Source organism: Trachemys scripta, chromosome 13 (genome assembly GCF_013100865.1).
Source record: "Trachemys scripta elegans isolate TJP31775 chromosome 13, CAS_Tse_1.0, whole genome shotgun sequence".
NCBI lineage: Eukaryota > Metazoa > Chordata > Testudines > Emydidae > Trachemys > Trachemys scripta.
The window spans coordinates 25,500,700-25,514,023 of NC_048310.1; the positions used below are offsets into that span (position 1 = coordinate 25,500,700).

Below are 13,324 nucleotides of genomic sequence, written 5' to 3' on the forward strand. Positions count from 1 at the left end.
CAGAGTTAATAGCAACTTTATTGTTTCAATGGTGCAAAATCATGATACTGAATAAACTTGTGTAATGCATTTTTCCCTAAATTTACAATGGTTATACATATACACTATATAGATCACAATTTCTCTATTTTTTTATACTATCTGGAACAAAATTATCTTGATAAATACGCCCTGTGCACAGTACTGGCCCTCACTGAATGTCACAGAGCCCTAATATGCAAAATATAACCTTTTGTTTCTGAGCATGGTGTTTTAAAACTCTCCAAACATGCATTAATATATTCTAGTTTTTAGGGAAAATATTACACTTAGACTTAACTTGCACTAAAAGAAAAGCTCAAGCAGAATCCAACAAACAATAGCCCCCAAAATCAAACGCTCCATTAAAGAAAAAAAAAAATATATCAGATCACTTTGAGATGGATAGCCACTGCCAGGTTAGAGTTCCATAGTGCTACAGAAGCGACAGTGAACATGACAGAAAAGACAGGTCAGAACATGGAATAAAAGAGCCCTCACATGTCACATGAATTTTAAAGAAACAGGTCCAGTCATGCTAACATGATCAAATCTATAGTTGCTGGTCCAATCTGAACACCTTTTAAATTTGTTAACATATTGAACGCAAGTGTTTGGAAGTGCTGAACTGAACACATCACATTTAAATGAATTGTAACCTAACTTGGCATTTCTGAAAGGCACAGTCTATTAAATCTATCATAATAAAAAGACATACTGTGTGTAAATGGAAAGACAGAAATAAGTACAGTGTGTGCATGTCTGTGCAAGTGTGTCTTCTTTAAAGGACAAGACCTTCGTAAATTGGCCCTTCAGATTCTGGTGATTCCCTCCTCAAACGCAGGTGCTCCAGTGTGTTATGAAAATGTTTGTTAATTTGTTCCGTTTCTTCAGTAGATTCAAGGTTTGGAAGGTCTTCTCGTATCTTTTGTATGAGCTGATTCAAAACCTGAATTGTCACCTACAATAAATATATAAATAGTAAATTCTACTAGTAAATAACTGAGCACATTTAATAGAGATCCGAGTTCTTTTCACCCACAGACCTTGCCTCCAAGTAAGTGCAGTTAGGGCACAAGAAAGCTAGTCTTGTAGCTCTACCACAGGCTTGTGAGAATGATTTTGTACCTCCATTTACCCATCTTTAAAATAGGTACAATGCTTCTTACCTCACAAAAGTCTGCAAAGACTAATTCAGCAACATTAAAACACTTCAAAATCCCTTGTAAAAAATTATAGTGGCAAGTTTATTCATTTCTATTCGCTTTTCTAATAACCTTAGAATTAGAGCAGCTTCTATTGTAGAGAAAGCAGTCCCCGAAGTCTGGGATTTTCAATGGCACTTAAAGGAGTCTGGCATCCAACTCACTGGAATTCAATGGGAATTGAGCATCCTTAGGCTCATCCAAAAACCCACCCTAAACTTTACATAAAGTAAAAGCCATACACAGGGAATCATTTAATCCACTATTAAGTGCAGCTGCTTCTGGGGTGAAGCACAGCAACTATTTAACAAGACAGTACTACAGAACAGAAATCCTGAAATCTACTGGATTTAGCAGATCATTGTAGTCAGATGTAAGAGAATTGATTTTCACAGCAGGATCTACTGAGAGCGTCAACGCAGTTTGGGCAAGCCAGAGGAAAATGCTTCAGATAAATCACAGAAAAGATAGGTCCTCTGAAACTATGTTTTGAAGTTGTGCATCTTGGAAGGGTATGTTAATTAAGTACAAAGCAGCCTCTGAAGTATGTTAACCACTGAAACCTAATTAGGCAACAAACCCATGCAACCTTATTTCGCAGTAATATTATCACAAAGCATACAAAATTCAAAGTTACCCCATACTCATTTTCACAAATCACATACCATATTGTATCTGAAATCCATTTTAAGTCAGTACAATACCAGAAGCCCTACTGATAAGATAAAAGTTTGCATCTGAAGCAAATTAGAACCAGTTCTCTCCCTGGGCAGAATATCTAAACATTCTCCTCTAACAGTTGTCTTTCCCCTGTCACATACATACAAGCAAGATGTACAAAATTAAACATGCTATCTACAATTAAATTAAAGTTAAACTTTAGGAGTTGAGTCCTAATAAATCACTTTATTATCCAGCCTTAGCTTCTCACCCCTTATATTCATCTTCACTTAAAGTCGCTAGTGGGCAATACAAGAATTTCTACTGAACATCTACATTTTGTATTATAACCTGCTCTACACCTAAAAATTAGGCTGACCTAGCTACAATCACCCAGGGCTGTGAAATTTTCAAATCTTGTGAGATGTAGTTAGGTCGACCTAATCTCCACTGTAGAATACTTCCACTGACCTAGCTATTGCCTCTCGGGGAGGTGGATTACTTACATCGACCAACAATCCCTTTCTGTCAACATAAGAAGCATCAACACTACAGCAGCACAGCTCTTTCCTCCAAGAAACTAGAGGCAAATGGCACTTGCAATAATTTAGAAAAAAGGGGATCTTTTTCACAGACATAGAACTGATTCACTACTTTGTCAAGCAAAGGCAATACTAAGTAAATGGTGCTATGGGATGCATTTAACTCACGTCATTAGGAGAGTTGGGTATAAATTGTAGTGCAAGAAAAAACTTCAAATAGGATTCAAATAGGAAAAATCCTATGGTTCTATATTATATCTTCACTTACCGCATCATTTTCCTTTTCGTAAAAATAGATGTATCTGTTCAGAATTTCTATAAAAAGCTGAACTTGGAGTGAAGGATCCATGCACTGATTTGCTATCTTTAGAGCCTTTTTCAAGCATTCCATTACTCTCTTTCCTCCATGAAGCTAAAGATAGAGAAAAACAAAATGTTTATATATAGGGACAAATGTAAGCCTCCAACACCATTCCAACCAACACCTGAGTGGCCAACAGTCAAGAACACCTGTGTACCAGGAATCTTGCACAGCCTGAGCACAAGGACATGCAAAAACCTACATAAATTCACCCACCTATTAAGAGCATTCAAGCACTCCTTGAGACAGGACTACAAATGCACCCAACACTTCTTTTTAAAAGCTTGATAAAATGTTCTGAGACAGTAAATATAAAAAAGTGTACACACTTGCCTAATAGCATCCACTCTAGCTAAAGTGGCAAAAGCTTTCATTATAAACCCTATGTGAGTTTTTCATCATACTAAAACTTTCTGAAAGAGTCACCAACTGGGCTGAAGTTTGTTGCTTGATCTTTGCAGGAAGGGGCCTTTAAAATTTAGTTTGAGAAAAATCCCTCTAATCTCCATGTAGTTGAAGGGTTAAATTTTCCCCTTTTAAAAAATTTAATTACAATTTCTTCTACGCATGAAACAGGACTACAGTAAAGTCAGACAAGTATGAAACTTGGTCAAGTCCTCAACAAGGATTGCTGCTTTGGAGTTTGGGGGGTGGGGGGGAGATTCTGGAACCCACTTGGTCATTTTGAAAGTTACTTGCGCAGAATACACAATAAAATAAGTCTATAAATGAACACTTCAATATGGCACTGCGGCTAATTTAGTACTCATTTCTACTCCCATTCAAGTCAATATTTTTTTCTACTGATTTTAGGCAATACGGCGTCTGTCCTTAACTGCATGCTTTTCAAAATTTGCACTATTCAGGTGTTCATAACTTTTTAGTTATAGAGCTTACTTTACTTTGTAGTTCTCATCAAGCCAATGTTTAGGAAAGTCAAATTTAGTTGTTTTGTAATAGAGAATATAAAACAGACTTTACATCATAGCTTATCTAAGGTCTTCATAGACATGAAACCAAAACTCTTTGGAAAGAGTCAGACACCCAAATGCTGGGAAAATATCTAAAGTTTTTGTGAATATGCCCTCCTACCTCCTCTCCATTTTTGTCAGTGTTTCTGCCAGACCAGAACAGGTGGGCACAAGTGCTTACAGCCCGGCACTGGTCTGGCTTCTTAAGCAGCTTTGAAGCTGCCAGTGCACACTGAGTCCTCAAAGGCTCATGGTTCTCCTCACTGAAGCATTTCATCCTTTCAAATGTTCCAATTATCAAGGTGATTGCAGCCAGCTGTGCTTTTGAATCACTGATTTCATCTTCATACAGAGAGAATGCCTAATACAACCAAGAGAAGAGTTGAAACAAAGTTACAATTACTGTTCCTTACATCATTATTAGCAAAGGGAATGTAAGTGTGTGTTCTAAAAGATCTCTGGAGCTTTGTGGGTGGAATTCCATACATGCTTTTAGGCTGAACACTTAGTAAACAGGACAGATTAATTCCTGCATCGATAGAACCAAGCTAGAAAGCCGGAAACTGAAAAGAAAAAGAAACACAAAAACCCACAAGCTTGTCTAAAGCAGCCACCACACACACACACACCCCTCCCCCCACCAGTGACTACAACAAGTCATCTTTAAAATACTCTCAAAGCTTTACTAGAGCTTTGTTTAACCTTTAGTTAAAATGGCTGCTTAAGACAAGGAGCTTCCTATTACAGACAGCCCTTGGTGCAGGCTCCACTCTATATCCAGAATAGGTAAAATTGCACAGGGGATGATAAAGCCAGTAAGGGGTAAATTAGTGACCCTGCATAGTAAGTCCCACTGATATGAATGTCCAGGATAGAAACTATTTGTAAAGCGGCAATGCAAGTGTCTCATGAGGAAAAGACCCTCTTATTTAAAAGGACTAGGCACATGCACACACACCTGACAATATCAGTCTCACTTTCATAAAACAAGATTCTATACACAACTTTTAAAAGTCCCACACCACCCACAATTAGACAGTGACACACAGCACATGCTGCATGTCTCAACTATCCAGATCTGGCATTGGAGACACAAGGCAATACTTTGGGGGGGGCGGGGGAGGGGCTTTCAAACAGTTATCAAATAGGAAGATTGAGAGAGAGGTGTTGAGGAAAGAATAGGTTGGCCTCGAAAATTCATTGTTTTCCAGTAATCTGGTCAATGTGCAGTAAAGTTAGCTCAAGGAGTTATTCAACAGGGATCTATAAAATAAATGTGGTTCATTTTCAGATAAAAGGACTATCTGAAATAAGTTTTGTGGATTTTAGCAGCAAGACCCAGTATGAAAACTCAACACTGCAACTTCTGAAGCTTATTGTAAATATCTTGGGGTTTTGCCACATCAGACAGGTAGCTGGACCTTTGAACTAAGACTAGAAAACTTGCTGAAGCAGATTTGAGGTCAGAAGAAGCCACATTCTCCAATGAAAGGACTGCTGGAGCAGCAGGTGGCACTACTGTGCTCCAGAAGTTGTTAAATTAAAGCACTCGTTCAGGCAGGGAGAAGCTAGACTTAACATGGGACTGAAGGAGTAAAAGGGAAGATTCAGGGGTCTCTTCCTGAAGAGGATCAGTTGATAGAATCACACCTTCAGCGATCTTTGTAGTTAAATGTCAGATTTAATTTCTATAGCCAACCCATAACAAAGACAAAACTAGCCACACCAAGATTTTAAAGCAATGCAGGCGAAGAAAAATATTCAGCAACATCATTGTTACCTGGGACATGAATTCATAGGCCACCGTTTCGTGGTTTTCAAAACCAATTTCTCCAGCAGCCAGTGCTCCTTGGAGAAAAAGCCGCAGAGGCAGCTCTGCCAATTCTGCTTTGATTAAAGCACTGATGGTCTGATGTGCAAAAGAGAAGATCTTCTGGCATTTCTTTTCCCATTTGTCATCCTAAAGAAATACGGTTAAGTCAAAGCTTGGACTAAGCTATCGCAACAGCAAGAAGAGTAAGATTCAGGAGAAGAAAGTAATCAAAACATGTTCATCATTACTCTTATTCTCTTCCTCTCTCAACTGATCTCACTCAGCTTTGCACACTAATTAAGAAAGCAGAATGTTTAATCACGTTAGAGCAGGTTACCACACAAAACCTGTTTGCACTACTGTATCCTGGTGTAGAATTCTCAATGGTATTTCACAGAAAACCTTCCATTTATAACAGTTCAAAAATAGCACTAAATATCACCTTCCCTTCCACATTTTGGAGCTTGACTTTCAGAAATGTATACCCACTTTTGAGGCAGTTAACATGTTTATGCTTAATGCTCACAAGCAAGTCAGCCCAACTACAAAACAGTGAACGTGCACATGATGTAAAGAAAAGAGTTGTGAACAGGGGTCATTATAAAATATAATCTTAAATTACATAACAGATTTTGATGCTCACCCTGAAAATATTTTGATGAGAAATGTTCTAACATCTCCAATACTAACCAACATCATCATACAAAGTGTGGAACACACATTTTACTGCAACAAAGAGGTCTTTGGATGAAGTGAGATTGCTAGTTTTCAAGGGGCCAGAGTGGAGTAAATTCTGTACATACTTGAAAAAAATTCTGTAAATTAGTAACTACCACATTATAATTAATCTAAGAGAAGGAATTATTTGCTTTCAAAAGGGCTAACATTTTTAAAGATAGTTTATTTTAACTTTATGCACTTTTAGAGCTGCAGGAATCTAGCCTGATTTTAAGTAGCAATTTCATTGCAGTCACCTGAAGTATGCTCCCTTATTCATTTGCTGCATGATATCAGGGCATTAAAGTCAGCCACTTCCAGTCTCAGAACATAATCTAGAACAGGGGTGGGCAAACTTTTTGGACCAAGGGCCACATCGGCATTGCAAAACTGTTTGGAGGGCCAGGTAGGCAAGGCCGTGCCTCCCCAAACAGCCTGGTCCTTGCCCCCTGTCCCCTCCCACTTCCTGACTGCCCCCCCCCGGCCCCCCCCCCCGCCCCCCCCCCCCCCCCCCCATCCCCCCCTCTCCTCCCCCCCACCCCCTCCAGTCCCAGACCGCCTCCCCCCAGAACCTCCGCTCCATCCAACCACCCCCTGCTCTCCATCCGCTGACTGCCCCTCGGGGTCCCCTGCCCCTTATCCAAACCCCTCCATCCCCCCCTTACCATACTGCTCAGAGCAGTAGGAGCTCGCAGCCGCGCGGCCCAGCCATGCTGCCCGGCAGGCCAGAGCGCTGGCAGTGCGGCGCTCTGTGGCTCCGGGGGAGGGGTAGGAGGTTAGCCTCCCTGGCCAGAAGCTCAGGGGCCGGTCAGGACAGGCCCATGGGCCATAGTTTGCCCACCTCTGATCTAGAACTATCCAAGTTTACATCCAATTTTTGTTTCATAAAATTTTGGGCTAACAATTTCTTAGCTAGGAAACTGAGTGGATAAAACAAACTTTTATTTCACTTGGCTGCCTAAGAAATTGATTTGCTTTCTTATTTAATATCTGATTTGAGAAGATAAAGAAATCAGATTTTAAAACCCTGTATCAAATTTTGAACTACACAGTAAATTTTAGACAAACAGATAAGATTTTTAGGAGAATAGGACTAGAAGCAAGTACACAAAATGTGCGTAACTCACCACTTTAGAATTCTCCTTGTAGCGAAAGGCAAGCTGGTATGCAGCAAAAACCAAGGGTGCCAGTGTGAAACGAATACGTTGGTTTCCACCTGCGCCAAAGTGTTTCCGGGCAGTGTTTAAAATCTAAAATGAAAGGACTAAGATTATTTTCATAAGCCTAGAGATATTTTCACATTTGCCTTTTGGACCATATAGTGGTTTATGCCTTTAGGAATTAGGGAATTTTCAGTGAATGAATACAAAACTGGCTTTACACCTCTGACATCAAATCTACTAATTAATACTGCAAAGGTCCATTGAAAAAGATTCCAGAGAGCAATTTAAAACGTTGTTAAAAAAACACTGTGAAAGTGCTTGCACAAGTGCACTTGTGCATAGCCCCTTCTGACAAGGCTGTTGACTGGAAGGAGTATTAAAAGTTGAGAACCTAAGGTTGAGAGCATGTTTTAAGCACAACATATGCACAGGGTAAAAGAGTGGGATCAGAGAACAGCTTGCATATTTATAGCGAAAGCAGTTTTTCAATGCATATTGAGATTCACCTTCAAGTTACTTCTTGTTTGTAGTTTTTGTATAGAATTCCAATCCTAAACATCTGTAGATTACTTTCCATTTCTGCAAGTGCTGATAATTGCTTAACATTTAAATATTCCCACAGCCACACCACTAAACATAGTTGTCATTTTAAGTCTCAGAAGGTGACCCAGAAATGGGTACTGAGTTGTGCAGGATCATTCTGTGGCGGTGTCTTCACTGCAACAGAGACTAGTAATTCAAGCTAGCAGAGAGGCCACCCTGCAAAACCCTCAGCACAGAGCAATTGGATAAGCAGCTAATGAGATATGTCCTGTAGCTATATCCCGACTGCGTTACTAATTCAAGCATCAGCAGCACTTGAGCTTTAATCCACACACAAACTGGCCAGCTAGTTAAGGTTAAAGCACCACTAAACTCTAGCTTAATTGTGTGTGAGAGTGTGGTGACAGGAGTCAGGTTAAGGACAACACTTGAGTTATACCTTGAGCTAACACTGTAGTGAAGACAAACACGAACTTGGTATTAATCTGTCAGAAAGACAGGAGGACTATTCTTAAAAGGCAATATTTTATTTAACAACTACAAAAATTAGCTTATTCCTTTTGTTACCCTTTTTGTTTGTGTTATATTTCTGACACACTCAAGGCATTGATCCATTGAATGGTTCAATGAATGGCTCATTGAATGCTTCTTGAAGTGAGGAGAAAGGTTTCAGAATGTGAGCGTCAAAGGGACCCTCCCTGTGAGGAGGGAGGGTCCTAGAGCCTGGGCTCCAGCCCAAACCCAAGTGTCTACACCACAGTTAAACAGCTCCTTAGCCCAAGTCCAAATCAGCTGGCCCAGGCCAGCTGCAGGTGTTTAATTGCGGTGTAGACATACCCATAATCTCTTTGTGTGACTCAGCACAGTGTGACCCTCCTCACACTGTGACCAGCAGAAAAAAACAAACATACTGTCATAAGAAAAAACGGTTCTGGCTCAAGATTGTCTGGTGTCAAGTCAATACGTTTCATTTTACCTGGTCAGGGAGAATACTGGAAGTATGGAGCAAAGTTAGCCAGTGGATAGAAAATTTAAATACAACCTGAGAGGTTACAGGTGAGTTTGGTTAAGACTAGTCACCCCAATAAGGCACATAGAATAGGCAAAAACTTAGCTTGACTGGCTGAAGTGTATTCCTCAGATCTGCATTTTATTTAACATTTAAGGACACAATTATGTCTATATTTATAGTAGACACCTATCCCATATAGATTTGGCAATACTGCACGTTGCCTATGACTAGATAGCACAAGGGGATACATTCTCTGACTGCCTCTATGTTCACATATACCCAGCATACACTGACACATGCAAGACGGTGCACAGATAACGTTTCTTCAATTTCAAACAAGACTGAAGGCCACTTCAGACTACTTGGCCCATATGATAGAAATTTTAACAGCTGTAACCACTCTTGGACTTCTGCAGCACCAAGTTTTACACAAGAGTCAACCTGTGTATAGGGAAGTCTAAGTGCTCTCCACCCTAATCAGTATTATTAACAAACTAAGATCTAAAAATTAGTTCCTTTGCTTACATTAAAATGTACCTTATAAACAAATGACAGTCTAAGTTATTACCACAGGTGGCATGCTGAAGAGCATGGAATGCATGTGGAAGTGTTAAAACCATACCAGATACTGTTGATCAGGGTCATCTGAATGTAGAAGATGAATAAATCTTCCCACAAGGCTCTGCTCATCAGCAAAGTCCTCAGGGTCAGGGTCTTCGGCAGGCTGATCTGGTTGGTCCTGGATCAGTGTTGATACCAAATTCATAATTGCATCAACCTGTAAGGAAGGCAACAAAACATATCCAATCAGGCTTAGAGTGGTATCAAACATGTAATAAACCACAAACCCAAGCCAAGCCCATTCATTAGATCCTACCAGCACAAACAAGAGTTACTGATCAGGAACACACAAACTCTTTACATTACTATTTTAAAAAGCAATTCACAACACCCAAAGCACACTGGGAAAAGAGACTTCATTATTATTTTAAAGATTCTTTAGTTTATCCTGTTCTGAAGGGTGACCCTCATAATACGACAGCACCCACTCTGCATGAACAGTAGATTTCATCTCTTCAAGTGTGTGTAAGGTACTTTTTTAAAAACTTGTTTAAATACCTTAGATTAAAACAAAACAATCAATGGTAAATTTGCTTTTAGCTAGAGACTTTACGTAGTCCCTGCCGCACTTAACTTACACTCATTAATTAGCCAGTTTCCTCTGATCACATCTTGGAGGTTTAGGCACAGTGGACCAGGGAGATGAGTGAAAATGACCTAGATAATTTTGGAGGGGGAGTGTAACTCTACCAAGTATGGTAAAGAAAATCATGTGCGAAATTATGCTGTGGTTAGACTGTGGTTTTGAGACACACACACCCTCACCACCCACATGAAGTCAATTAGTGTTGGTTTCCAAGACTTCACACAGACAGAAAAAACACTGAAGTTTGCGATAGTTAATATTTAGCTGTATCTTTTCATACCTGTTCTTGGGAGACAATTACTGTATTATAATCCAGTACATTGCTAAGCACGTAACAACTCATACTCTTTCTGGACTCATAGTCAAAGTACTCAAAGAGCGGATGGAAGTGCTTTAGTTTCAGAACTGTCAGGATATTGTTGTAGGTATCAACCGGGATCTTTAAAAGTCGTGTTAGCTCTTTCGAAACAGCACTGCTTGTTGCAATGCTAGAATATAAGTAGACAGTAAAAAAAAAAAAAAAATTAGAAATCTCATCTGTTTACTGATATTTAAAAAAAAAAAATAGTGAAAGCTAAAGACGGAAATAAGCGTTTCACAACAATGTACACCTCTACCCAGATATAACATTGTCCTCGGGAGCCAAAAAAAAAAAAATCTTGCCACGTTATAGGTGAAACCACGTTATAATCGAACTTGCTTTGATCTGCCGGAGTGCGCAGCCCCACCCCTCCCCGGAGCACTGCTTTACCGCGTTATATCCGGTTGTGTTATATCGGGTTAGAGGTGTAATTTCACTGTTCAACATGTGTGTTCAACCACTTGCCTGTAGTGGGATAGAAAAATCCCTCTACACAGGCAATCTTTGATGGCAATTACGGTGGAAGTTAAGGCACAAATCCTGCCTCCAGCATACATCCCAAGTAGCAGGGCTACACACTAGGAGTTGACCTCCCAGACCAGAGTGGTAGCAGAACTGCAATACAGCTACCATTCCAACTGGAGGGCCAGAACAGCCGTGCCTATGCTATCCCACCTCTCCTTCCCCTTTATGAGGAGGAGTGGCCGGTACACAATTAGATCACTGTGAAACTGTACAAAGGGAGGCCCCAAGGTAGCGAACTCAGCTGCATACAAGTCACGTGAACCTGTGTAGAGACTCTCCAAACCCTGCTGCCACCTCACAGAGTGGAATCGATTCCACTGTAGCAAGATCCTCTGTGCCTGAATGTGCGGAGCAGGGTTTGCCCATAAATTGCCTATTTACTGGCAGGAGAGAAGGGACCACAGAAGTAGTATCTATTAGATACCTGAACACCATGAACTGAGCTAACCTAGTAGAAGCATCCTGTTGAATTTAGTACGAGTCATAAGTAAAAGGGAATACAAGAATCCAAGTCTGTGTAATTTTTAGAGATTAAGAAATGGGTTGACTTTACTTTAATACTATACAGTGTGAAGTGTTTCCTCAACTCTTCCTAGAGTTGCATTTGTTGATTTTTCTTCAGAAACCAAAAGGAAACTTTGAAGATCATACCATAGCTATTTCAGGAATAATCTAGTATTCCTACAATATAACTTGAATGCTGTCCACCCCCAAGGGATGTCTTATAAAAGATCTGTGTACCTAGGATAAAGGTTAGCACCAATAAACAACCTAATTTATTCAGGGTCTCTTCACTGTTTGGTCTTCATTAGTAATTTCAGGATATGTCTACACTGCATTTAGACACCCAGGGCTGGCCTGTACCAGCTGACTCAAGCAAAGGGGCTGTTGAATTGCGATTTATCGTTCTGGCTCGGGCTGAAACCCAGGCTCTGAGACCCCACACAGTGGAAGGATCCCAGAACCCAGGCTCCAGCCCAAGCCCTAACACCCACACTGCAATTCAACAGCCCTTAGTCTAAGCCCCACGAGCTAAAGTCAGCTGGCACAAGCCAGCCACCAGTGTCTAACCACAGTGTAGACATACCCTTAGAGACCAAATCATTATCACCTGTGAAGACTGATGTCATCATTAACCCTTTGAACACTGCATTTTACAGTCTAGCAAACAAATGAATACTTAAGATAACATGTCAATCTCCTCTTTTTTTCGGTCTGACAGTAGGGGTTTGGAGGGTGTTATTAAAAAAAAGCCAAACTAAATACTGTTGCTCCCAGAGAAAGCACAGAAAAATTTCATATGTCACAAGAAAATTAGTGTTCACTTACTGCTCCAGATTAAGTTTATTAAAAATTTCCACAGTTGTCTCTAACACTTTATCAACGTAGTCAACACGATCTGGATAGCATTTCATAGCTAGGTTAATAAGCGAGACTTGCAATGACACCACGTCCTCTGAAGGCATATCTTGTCTAGACTGAAATTTGAGACAGCATAAGTTAAATTTGAGAGAAATGTCTAGTTTTTTGTTAAAGAGCAGATTTACATCTTGTATTCAGAACACACCTGTATAACAGTGGCCACCTGCTGTGAAAAGATGTCAAAAAGCTTAATATCTGCTGGGATCCCTGGTCCATCTTCACGGTGAGCAAATAAAGCTAACCTGTGAACAGAGAAAGGAAAAAAGCTCATTCAGGTTAGATTCTTCTTACTTTAGGGAGACAAAGCATTAAATACACACAAAGAAAAGAGGAATCAAGTCATGTACATAGACCCAATGTATTAATACCTACTGGACATGAGTAGGAAGTTCAAGGGAGAGGTCAGAAGGCATAGCCGTCTTCATAAAAGTAAACCACTAGCACAATCTGGGAAATACTAGCCCCAAGAAAAGAGATTGAGAATGAATGGTGACAAATAACAGGGAGAAAGGAAAAAATAAAATAAAGGAGGAGAACGTGAGGCCTCAGTATGTTTTTGAATTCATGCTCCTAAACATGGGGCATACATCCTGCACCTCTGCAGCAGAGGACAGTCAGACAATGGTCATATTCTGATGCACCCACAACTATTTCATGTTATTTGCTGACAAAACATTATTTACTTAATGTCTGTACTGGTCTCAAGAGAAAGGTGTATTTGGAGATAAATATTGACAGCTGTCTGTACACATGAAAAAAAAAATCAGATCAGCAAGTCCAGGACTTTCACTGCTTGTGCAGGGC

At 40.1% G+C, this 13,324-nt stretch overlaps 1 protein-coding gene across 1 annotated transcript in view; it reads right to left on the reverse strand.

Annotated features, from left to right (window-relative positions):
* The window catches only part of VPS35 (VPS35 retromer complex component), a 40,910-nt gene continuing 27,586 nt past the window's right edge, over positions 1–13,324 (reverse strand). Inside the window, exons 9-17 of the mRNA XM_034788294.1 lie at positions 12,666–12,762; positions 12,428–12,576; positions 10,493–10,700; positions 9,628–9,783; positions 7,415–7,537; positions 5,538–5,717; positions 3,879–4,118; positions 2,694–2,837; positions 1–979 (exon numbers count right to left, since the gene is read on the reverse strand). Of these exons, the coding sequence (XP_034644185.1) occupies positions 800–979; positions 2,694–2,837; positions 3,879–4,118; positions 5,538–5,717; positions 7,415–7,537; positions 9,628–9,783; positions 10,493–10,700; positions 12,428–12,576; positions 12,666–12,762 (1,477 nt within the window). The 3' untranslated portion in view covers positions 1–799. The remainder of the gene's footprint in view (positions 980–2,693; positions 2,838–3,878; positions 4,119–5,537; positions 5,718–7,414; positions 7,538–9,627; positions 9,784–10,492; positions 10,701–12,427; positions 12,577–12,665; positions 12,763–13,324) is intronic.